At 56.1% G+C, this 10,273-nt stretch overlaps 1 protein-coding gene across 2 annotated transcripts; it reads left to right on the plus strand.

Annotated features, from left to right (window-relative positions):
- Nucleotides 1–192: 192 nt before the first annotated feature.
- On the plus strand, nucleotides 193–6,888 carry AKR7A2 (aldo-keto reductase family 7 member A2). 2 transcript variants are annotated; one of them, XM_027965629.3, is made up of 7 exons: nucleotides 193–523; nucleotides 2,905–3,092; nucleotides 3,260–3,364; nucleotides 4,181–4,277; nucleotides 4,461–4,560; nucleotides 5,135–5,264; nucleotides 6,452–6,888. In XM_027965629.3, the coding sequence occupies exons 1-7, from the start codon at nucleotides 196–198 to the stop codon at nucleotides 6,611–6,613; spliced, it is 1,110 nt and encodes a 369-aa protein (XP_027821430.2). In that variant the 5' UTR covers nucleotides 193–195; the 3' UTR covers nucleotides 6,614–6,888. The 2 variants fall into 2 exon arrangements, with proteins under 2 accessions (XP_027821430.2, XP_042100682.1); XM_042244748.2 differs by lacking the exons at nucleotides 5,135–5,264; nucleotides 6,452–6,888 and adding an exon at nucleotides 4,654–5,122.
- The last annotated feature ends 3,385 nt before the right edge of the window (nucleotides 6,889–10,273 follow it).

Consider the following 10,273-nt stretch of genomic DNA (forward strand, 5'->3'; position numbering starts at 1 on the left):
CCCCGCCCCGTCCCATCCCGCCTCGCCACGCCCCGGAGCTGCGTGGCTCCGCCTCCCGAGCGGCGCTCCTGGCGGGGGCGGTCCCTGAAGGCGTGGCCAGCGAGCCGGGCGCGCGGAGGGGCGGGGTTACGCCGGCCCCGCCCCAGCTGTGGGTGGGCGGGGCCGCAGGCGCCCGAGCGCGCAGGCGCCGGCCTCATGCTGAGGACCTTGACTCGCGCGGTGGGCCGCGCCGCCGTCCGCTGCGCTCGCAGCCCCCAGCTGCCCGGGGCGCGCGCCGCCGCCGCCGCCGCCGCCATGTCTCGGTCCCCGCGGGCCTCCTCGGGCTCCCCGGCCCGGCCCGCCACCGTGCTGGGCACCATGGAGATGGGGCGCCGCATGGACGCGCCCGCCAGCGCCGCGTCCGTGCGCGCCTTCCTGGAGCGCGGCCACGCTGAGTTGGACACGGCCTTCATGTACAACGACGGCCGGTCCGAGAGCATCCTGGGCGGCCTGGGGCTCGGGCTGGGCGGCAGCGGCTGCACAGGTAAAGTCCGGCGCCCCGACCGCCCGTCCTCACCCAGCCGCGTGCCGCGCGGATTTGTGCGCATGACGCCAACCCGACCCAGCCACACCCCCGCAGCGGCCAGGGCCGGCAGCTCCGTCCGCTCCCGGGGCGCCGACCTCCCCTCGCCGTCCCGCAGCTTCGTGGACCCCCCGCTCGCTCTTCGAGCTCCGTGCGCATCCAGTCCGGACAGCTGAAGAGCGCTTTATCCGGACCACCTTCCCCTCCGCTCTTCTGGGGTTGCAACTCGGTAGCCCCAGAGTCTTACCCGAGCCTAGCCTAGACCTCGCTTTCCTGTCTCTGTTGCTTTCTTGGTGCTCCTCTTTGCGTCGCTGGTCTCCAGAGCTGTGCCCTAACCCGCCTGTCTACGCTGCCCGGTGCGCGTAACCGGTCCCCAGGCGCTCTGCCTGCGCCCCTCTCCCCATTGCCTTCATTGCCGGTGCGCCTCCCCCAGCTCCCTTTCCTCTTCCCTTTTCTTTCATCAGGCCCTAGACTTCGTTCGTTTGGCAGCACCCCTGGCTCTCCCACTGAGAGCTGCAGCATCGCCCCTGGCGAGGCTGGGAGAGCAGGGGTGGTGGGCTGAAGAGTGGGGAGGCGTGAGAGAGGGGGTAAGGGCTTTCTGTCCACTTCTGTAGCCCCGTGCCAGCTTCTTATGGAGGTATAACCCGCCTCCAGGGAGCTCGTCGTCTAGTGGGGAAGACGGAAGCAAATGATGGCAGAGGAGCCTAGAAGAGGAAGCACTTTTAAGGGAGGAAGGCGTGAGGGGCAGGAGGAGGACCTGGGAAAGGCTCAGAATGCCCCGGAGCTGGACCCTCGAGGACCAGTTGTAGTTTGCTGGGCAGAGAATGAAAGAAAGGGGCATGAGAGGCAGAGAGCATAGCTGTGCCAGGCCTGGTGTGTGGAAGGGTGGCCTGGAGGCAGGTGTGGCTTGAGTGATGTGTGTGTGTGTGGAGGGATGGTCCCTCATCCGCCTAATGCCATTGGATGAGCCTCCTCTGTTTCATCCTGAGGCTCTTCCTTCCCAGCCCTTGTGGGTGGTGCCCTCTGGGTTCGCCTTAGAGTCACAGCTTAGTGGATCCGCAGGAACTGGGAATGTGCATCTCAGACCCACGCTCTAGCCCACCTGGCTGCCTCCCTTGGCTAATGAAAATCTGGTTCCTGAACTGGTTTTTCTCCCGCCGGCCCTCCCCCCCTTCCTTCTTTGAGGCCAGGCGCTCACTGAGTCCAAGTCCTCGCGTGGGACCCAGGCAAAGTTCACGCCAAGAGTGCAGCAGGGGGACTGACAGGTGTGGGGACGGAGAGAATCTGGGCTGGAAGCTGAGGGACTTGGTCCTCCCCTCTGAGCCACCGAGTTGCCTTTGCCACGTGTGGAAAGGACAGAATCCAGAGCACTGGCATTCTTCCCATTTTCGTTATTTGTTGCATTGCGAGGCTGAGGCCTGGGTAGTTCCCCACCAGGGATCAAAACCCGAGCCCCTGAAGTGGGGGCACGGAGTCCTACCCAGTGGGCCACCAGAGACGCCCGGAGAGAAGGCATTCCTCACAGCACTTGCAAGCTGCTCGCATGACAGAGCACTCTCCTGTCCTGCTGGGGCTGGGGGTGCATGCTTCCAGGAGTCTAGAAGGGAGAGGCAGACTACCGCTGCCTTCTGCTCATTTCGCCTTCTTCCTCTCTCTCACGTGGACCTGCCGGGGGCCGTGTTCCGCAGCTGCGTCTCTTCCCGAATTCTTGGAGCAGCGTGCATACTTGTTCCATCTCCAGGCGTGTCTATCTGTGGTGCAGCTGACTGGTTCAGTCAGGAAACCTTTGAACAATGGATGGGATTTGAGAAAACCCTTTGGAATTGGGTCTGGGCCCCCTTCTCTTGTCTCGTGTCCCAGCGCTCCTGCCTGGGGCTCACGCTCTTATAACTCAGTATTCCACCTACTGTGCTTTCTTGCCTTTGCCCAAGTTCCTCCCTCCAAACGTGCTTCCTTGTTGGCTGGGACTCTTTCTAGAGACTCAGTTTCGGGGGTCAGGAAGCCCTCCCTGGAATTCCTCAGTTGGACACGCAGGTCTGCTCTGGCCTCCCTGCACTTTCCTATTTAACATCAGCTTCTAGCCTGTGAGCGCCTTGAGGGCAGAGACGGGAGTGTGATTGGTTCATCTGGCATACTTGGGCTCTGCCCCAGGCCCACCAGCCAGCAGTGGTGACTAATGGCGGCAGTGAATGTCAGGAGCTCACATGAGGCACTATTTTATCCTCGTGAGGACACCCTCCTGTTGTAGATTAGAGAACTGAAACTCAGAGAATCTAAGTAATTTCTCCAGGATCACGTGGCTAGCAAGTGGTTATATTAACCATTACATTCTTCCTGCAAAGCGAAAATTGCTACCAAGGCCAATCCCTGGGAGGGGAAGTCTCTGAAGCCTGACAGCCTCCGGTCCCAGCTGGAGACGTCCCTCCAGCGGCTGCAGTGCCCCCGGGTCGACCTCTTCTATCTGCACGCACCGGACCACAGCACCCCCGTGGAAGAGACGCTGCGCGCCTGCCACCAGCTGCACCAGGAGGTGAGGGCGGCCCCCACTCCCCATCCTGGCCTGGTGGTGCCCAGAGAGCAGAGGCTCCAGGGCTGTCCCGGAGCAGAGCAGGGGACGGACCCCACGCCCAGGGTCCCAGTCTCTGGGACTGGCCTTCTAGGCTGCGGGGGAGTCTGACCGTGGCCTCTCCCCCGCAGGGCAAGTTCGTGGAGCTCGGCCTCTCCAACTATGCCGCCTGGGAGGTGGCTGAGATCTGTACCCTGTGCAGGAGCAACGGCTGGATCCTGCCCACCGTGTACCAGGTGAGACCGGGGCTGAAAAGGCCCGACTCCAGGGCGCCTGCCATCCCAGGTCCTCTTGTGCCCCCCGCCCTCTCCCACTCCCCTGCTCCCAGCCTGTAGACGGCCCCCCGGGGCCCTCAGGCCCTGGCCCCGCTTCCTGCCTGCTTCTGGCTCTGCCGTCAGCCCAAACTCGCCTCCCCCTTCTTCCTGGAAGGAGTGCCTGGGTGTCGCTTAGATACCTCTTCCTCTGGAAGGCTTTCGCGACAGCCCAGTGGGTCCTCCAGTCTCCAGACCCCAGCTTTATGCATTGAGCGAGTATCTCTGAGAATCTGCCGTGATCACAGAAGCCACCTTTGCTCATCTGTCCCGTCCTGTTTGCTTGCCTGCTTGTTTGGCTGCCTCGGGTCTCAGCTGCGTCACACAGGACCCGCATTGCGGCCCACGGACTCTCTAGTTGCGGCTCTCAGGCTTAGTTGCCCTACCAGGGATCAGACCCGTGCCCCTGGCATCGCAAGGTGGATTCTTAACCACTGAACCATCAGGAGCGTCCACTCTGCTTTGATTTTAACTCAACTCTGGCATCTCCTGAAGCAGAGAGCTCACCAGGTCCACGTGTGTTTGAGAGCTCGAGGTCCAGCCCGTGGCTGGTGCCTGCGGATGTGTGTGGGATGGCAGAGCCAGGCCGCCGTCCCTTCCTGGGGCCCAGCCCCATCTCCCCGTCCACCAGTAGTGACTTTGGAAACCATGCTGGGGTGCCGGGGGTCTTGACCGAAGACTTTGAGAGCAGGCTGGGGCTCCCCGGCCGGGCCCCCGCTCAGCTGGCCCTTCTGCCTGCAGGGCATGTACAACGCCACCACCCGGCAGGTGGAGACGGAGCTCCTGCCCTGCCTCCGGCGCTTTGGACTGAGGTTCTACGCCTACAACCCTCTGGCTGGTACTGGCTGCAGGCACAGGCTCCCCTGGGTGGGAGGGCGTTCCTGATCCCGTTCTGCCCCTTCCTGACCCGGGAGGGTTTTGCCAGGACCTCCATCCGTCCTGGTTCCCCGCCATCACCCCCACTTCCAGTGAGACGGGCTCTGGGGCAGTGCCTGGGGGTCTGACCGCAGCTTTCCCGCAGGAGGCCTGCTGACCGGCAGGTACAAGTATGAGGACAAGGACGAGAAACAGCCCGTGGGCCGCTTCTTTGGGAACAACTGGGCAGAGGTCTACAGGAATCGGTGAGCTGGGGGCAGATGGCGCCAGGACAGGCAGAGTGGGAGGGGTCCCCATAGTCTGAAAGTGGGGCATCCCTGGGGCTGCTTTCCTTTCAGGGCCTTCCCTTGCTGCCTGGACCTAGCTCTCTCGATTCCTGGAGGAATTAGGAAACCCTCTGCAAGGCTTCGTTTTGTTTTCTTGGGACCTCCGTGAGGAATGCCGATCCCTGGGCCTTATGGCCGACCTTCCAAGTCATAACTCATGCCTAAGAAAACTGGTCACCTGCCAAGGGGGAAAGACAGGGCCCCAGATGGAGGAACAGGAGGCCTGGGGCCGGGCTGTGCCCCCGTCCTGGCTTCCTGTTTCTCCAGGTAAAGTAAGGACAGGGTTTGCGTTCTTAAGAGCAGAGACATCCTTGAGGTCTCTGGTGTGGGAGCCAGCGTCCTGGGTGGCTCTGTTGCCCAGAAAAGCAGGAGATGCCCTGCCCGAGGGGACCCTGGCCCCTCCGTGCTGCGGGGGCTTCCTGGGTTGCTCTCAGGCAGTGGCCCCCGTGAGACCCGTGGTCCTGACCCCGTGCTGCCGTCCCCACCTGTCCAGCTACTGGAAGGAGCACCACTTCGAGGGCATCGCCCTGGTGGAGAAGGCCCTGCAGGCTGCGTATGGCACCAGCGCCCCCAGCATGACCTCAGCCGCCCTGCGGTGGATGTACCACCATTCCCAGCTCCAGGTAACCTCCCCCCGCGCCCACCATCCCTGGAAGCCCTGCCCCCGCTCTCTTTGAGGAGCATGACTTAGGCTACAGTCCGTGGGGTCACAAAGAGTTGGACATGACTGAGCGATTTCACTTCAGTTCAGTTCAGTTCAGTTCAGTCGCTCAGTTGTGCCCGACTTTTTGCAACCCCATGGACTGCAGCACACTAGGCCTCCCTGTCCATCACCAACTCCCGGAGTTTACCCAAACTCCTGTCCACTGAATCGGTGATGCCATCCAGCCTTCTCATCCTCTGTCATCCCCTTCTCCTTCTGCCTTCAATCTTTGCCAGCATCAGGGTCTTCTCAAATGAGTCACTTCTTTGCAACAGGTGGCCAAAGTATTGGAGCTTCAGCTTCAGCAGCACTCCTTCCAATGAACACTCAGGACTGATTTCCTTTAGGATGAACTGGTTGGATCTCCTTGCAGTCCAAGGGACTCTCAAGAGTCTTCTCCAACACCACAGTTCAAAGCATCAATTCTTCAGCGCTCAGCTTTTATAGTCCAACTCTCACATCCATACATGACCACAGGAAAAACCATAGCCTTGACTAGACGGACCTTTGTTGGCAAAGTAACGTCTCTGCTTTTAATATGCTGTCTAGGTTGGTCATAACTTTCCTTCCAAAAGTAAGGGTCTTTTAATTTCATGGCTGCAGTCACCGTCTGCAGTGATTTTGGAGCCCAAAGAATAAAGTCAGCCGCTGTTTCCCATTTATTTGCCATGAAGTGATGGGACCGGATGCCATGATCTTACTTTTCTGAATGTTGAGCTTTAAGCCAACTTTTCACTCTCCTCTTCACTTTCATCAAGAGGCTCTTTAGTTCTTCTTCAGTTTCTGCCATAAGGGTGGTGTCATCTGCATATCTGAGGTTATTGAAGTTAAATAAGCAGGGTGACAATATACAGCCTTGACGTACTCCTCTTCCTATTTGGAACCAGTCTGTTGTTCCATGTCCAGTTCTAACTGTTGCTTCCTGTCCTGTATACAGATTTCTCAAGAGGCAGGTCAGGTCGTAGGAAGTTTTGTCCTTCTTGAGAGCCCCAGATATAAGAGTCTGCCCCACCCCAGGTCTTGGCAGGGGCGGGGCTTGGCGGGGGTGTGTGTGATGGGGTCTCTGTGGGGCATCAGTGCGTGACGTCCGGCCGTCTCCCCTTGCAGGGCGCCCACGGGGACGCGGTCATCCTGGGCATGTCCAGCCTGGAGCAGCTGGAAGAGAACTTGGCGGCCACTGAGGAGGGGCCCCTGGAGCCACCCGTCGTGCAGGCCTTTGATCAGGCCTGGTGCCTGGTCGCCCACGACTGTCCCAGCTACTTCCGCTAGGCCCCCGCCTGGCTCAGGCACCGGAGGTGTCTCCCTCTTCCGTCGCCTCTCCTGCTCTCTCCCTGGCCGGCCTTTGCCTTAAGCTGATTTCATGGTCGTCCTCCATCGTCTGGATCCACGCGTTATTTTTCTAGACCCCTGCCTCCCTCCCAGGTGCCTTCACAACGTGTAACGCCTTGGGCTGAGCCCCTCTGGGGTGCTTCCCGTCTGAATAAAGCCAGCGCTAGCCCTGCCTGTGGCCCAGTCACTGAGTGGGCCCGCAGGTTTCTCTCTCAGCTGCTGTGACTCGTCTCCTCCCTGCCTGCGCCTTCCTGCCCGAGGGGTGGACCCACGAGCTGGAGCTACCACGGGCAGAGGTGGCGGGGGGTCTCCCAGCCTGTCCTCTCTGTGGGGCTACAGGCGGCCCTCACATTCCCACATGACAGAGGGAAAGAGGGCCGTCCATTCTGAGGTGGATTTTCTGTCCGAATTATCTCACTGGATACTCAGAAAGGGAATAATTTGGACAAAAACCTTCCAAGAAAGATAAAACCCCCCAGGATGCTGTGGGACATTTTAATGCACAGTCACCTCGTCGGTGACTTTCCTCTGCTCCCGTCCTCTGCTCATCCTCAGATTCTCCACTCTGCTCCTGGGTCTCCTTCTTGATGGGAGTGGTATTAGCAGTCAGGAACCCCATTTCCCCCATCAAGTCCCTATTCCACGTAGGAAGTACCCAAGACTGGAGAAGAAACGCAATCCCAGGCCTGGTGGTTGCTTTCTGAACACGCCCAGGGCAGAAAAATCACACCCTGGGCCGGGTGTGGTTCGTGGGCCAAGCAGCAGCAGGTGGTGAAAGGGGCTCAACTGGGAAATTCAGATGAACCCACCAGTCAAAGGCTCTTTGTTGAGCTTCCCTGGAGGCCCAGGGGTTAAGAATCCATCTGGCAATGCAGGGGACATGGGTTCAATCCCTGGTCAGGAAGATCTCACAAGCTACGGAGCTATTAAACCCATGTGCTACCCATATACCCTGGAGCCGTGCTCTGCAACAAGAGGAATCACCGCTCTCTACAGCTAGAGAGAGCCCGCGCACAGCGCCAAGGCCCCGGCACTTAAAAAGGATGCATTTGAATCAGTTCTAATGAGGTGGATGAAACTGGACCGTATTCTACAGAGCGAAGTAAGTCAGAAAGAAAAGCACCAATACCGTATACTAACGCATACGTATGGAATTTAGAACGATGGTGGTGATGATCCTACATGCGAGACAGCAAAAGAGACACAGATGTAAACAACAGTCTTCAGGACTCTGTGGGAGAAGGCGAGGGTGGGATGATTTGGGAGAATAGCACTGAAACATGGATATTACCATATGTGAAAGAGATCGCCAGTCCAGGTTCCATGCATGAGACAGGGTGCTCAGGGCTGGTGCGCTGGGACGACCCTGAGGGATGCGATGGGGAGGGAGGTGGGAGGGGGCTCAGGATGGGGGACACCTGTGCACTCATGGCTGATTCATGTCAGTGTATGGCAACAACCACCACAATAATGTAAACGAATTAGCCTCCAATTAAAAATAAGAATTTTTAAAAATGAAAAAAATTTAAAAATGTGAAAAAAAGGGACCCAGTACAACCATAAATAGATAAATAATTTTTGAAAAGAGATTCTGTTCAAAGGAAGGTCCTACTCGCCATCTGTTAATGAAAGGAGACACACACCCTGCAGGTAAAGTCTTATTATTTACAACGAAGACACCCTCCTCTGTCTTCAGCCATAATAAAGTGGATGCTTCCCCAAGTGGGGTTATTACCCTCCTCGCATCATTATTACTAATTCTTTTAGTTCTACCAGCTTATTGCTGCCAACCCACCTCCCTCCACCCTCGTGCATGCGTGCTCAGTCGTGTAACCCCACGGATCGCAGCCCGCCAGGCTCCTCTGTCCACGGACTTTTCCAGGCAAGAATACTGGAGTGGGTTGCCGTTCCCTTCTCCACCTGCTCATATTAATCGTAATATAAAAATTATTGTCGCACAGCAAAGCACCCCAAAATTCTGTTGCTTAAGATGACGAAATCCGAAACTGACCTAAGAAGATTCAATGCAATTTCTATCAAATAGCTTAAAAAGATCAAGTACAGAACTATAGTCTATTTTTGAAGGAAGAATAATAGCTCTTCTGTGCCAATGCATCCCCTGCCTTGAGGGAGGAGACACGAAACCTGAGAGGTTTATGCTGAGGTGGAGGGAGTGTTCCGTAAAATTCTGTGGCTTGTTGATACAGGGATTGGCACTGTGGCCTGAGACTGAACTGAACATGAGAACTTTAGAGGATGTCGTCTCTAAAGTACAGTGGCCATTTGCTGGCTTAACTGCATGGCTTGATGAGTGCATTTGGAATCTGTTGAGGCAGTCTGAGCTCGGGTTGGAAAAAAAATTCCAGGCACAGAGCATTTCGGAATGGAGTGCGCTTATTAGGAGCAAGGAGCAGAGATACTGAGGGTGCTGTGAGCCCAGCGGGGCAGGTCGACCTCCTGACAGGCCAAGGAGAGCTGAGGGGCTGCTTCAGAACGCTGGGCTGGCTCAAGGGAGACCAGAGGCTGTTCCTGGAACCCACCTACAAAACCTCTGGCCAACCGGATACACTAATATACAATGAGGATAACGCACCCTGACATTACATTTCATCCCAAGAATACAGTTTGCTTTATATTTGCAAAGCAATCAGTGTTGCAATGACATCAATCAGTTGATGTTAGTCAACTCTATTGGTCAAAGGTTTTTGCAGGTAGGTTCATGAAGACTACTGGGGTTAGTTTCTGCTGAGTCATATAGTAAGTGTGCTTTTAACTTTATAAAAACTCACTTATCTGTTTAAAAGGCTAAACATGAAAAAAGGTTAAAAGTTATCTTTATCCTCACATTTATCATTTCCAGCACTCTTCTTTTTGTGTGTATATAAATCCAACATTTCTTCCTTCTAAAGAATTTTTCCAAATATTTGCCATAGTGAGAGCTGGCTCCTATGCATTCTCCCGAACCTTTGTCAGAACAAAGTATTTTGCTTTCATTCCTGAAAGGTGTTTTCGCTTGAGTTCTTTCAGTACTTAAATACAAATGCTGGCTGGAGCTTTTGACAAGTCCCAACAAGAAAACCACAGAGCTGAGTTCTGGGGCCTGCAAGGTGGCAGGAAAACAATCGATATAGTTGAGTGTGCTAACACCAGGGACTTCCCAGGTGGCGCAAGTGGTAAGGAGCCTGCCTGCCAGTGCAGGAGACAAACAGGGGTTTGATCCCTGGGTTGGAAAGATCCCCTGGAGGAGGGCACGGCAACCCACTCCTGTATTCTTGCCCAGAGAATCCCATGGACAGAGGAGAAGCCTGGCGGGCTACACTCCATAGGGTCCCAAAGAGTCAGACATGATTGAAGTGACGTAGCATTCACACATATTAGCATCAAAGAATAAAACGCTTATGATTATCTCAATAGATGCAGAAAAAGCATTTAACAAAGTTCAATACCCATTCATGAAGGAGGAAAAAAAAACACTCAGCAAAATAAGAACAGGGAATTTCCTCAAAATGAAAAAGGGCATATTCAGAAAACATATCGCTGACATTATATTTAATAGTGAAACAATTCTCCCTCTAAGATTGGTAACCAGGCAGTGATGTC

This window comes from Ovis aries, chromosome 2, assembly GCF_016772045.2.
Source record: "Ovis aries strain OAR_USU_Benz2616 breed Rambouillet chromosome 2, ARS-UI_Ramb_v3.0, whole genome shotgun sequence".
NCBI classification, from domain to species: Eukaryota; Metazoa; Chordata; class Mammalia; order Artiodactyla; family Bovidae; genus Ovis; species Ovis aries.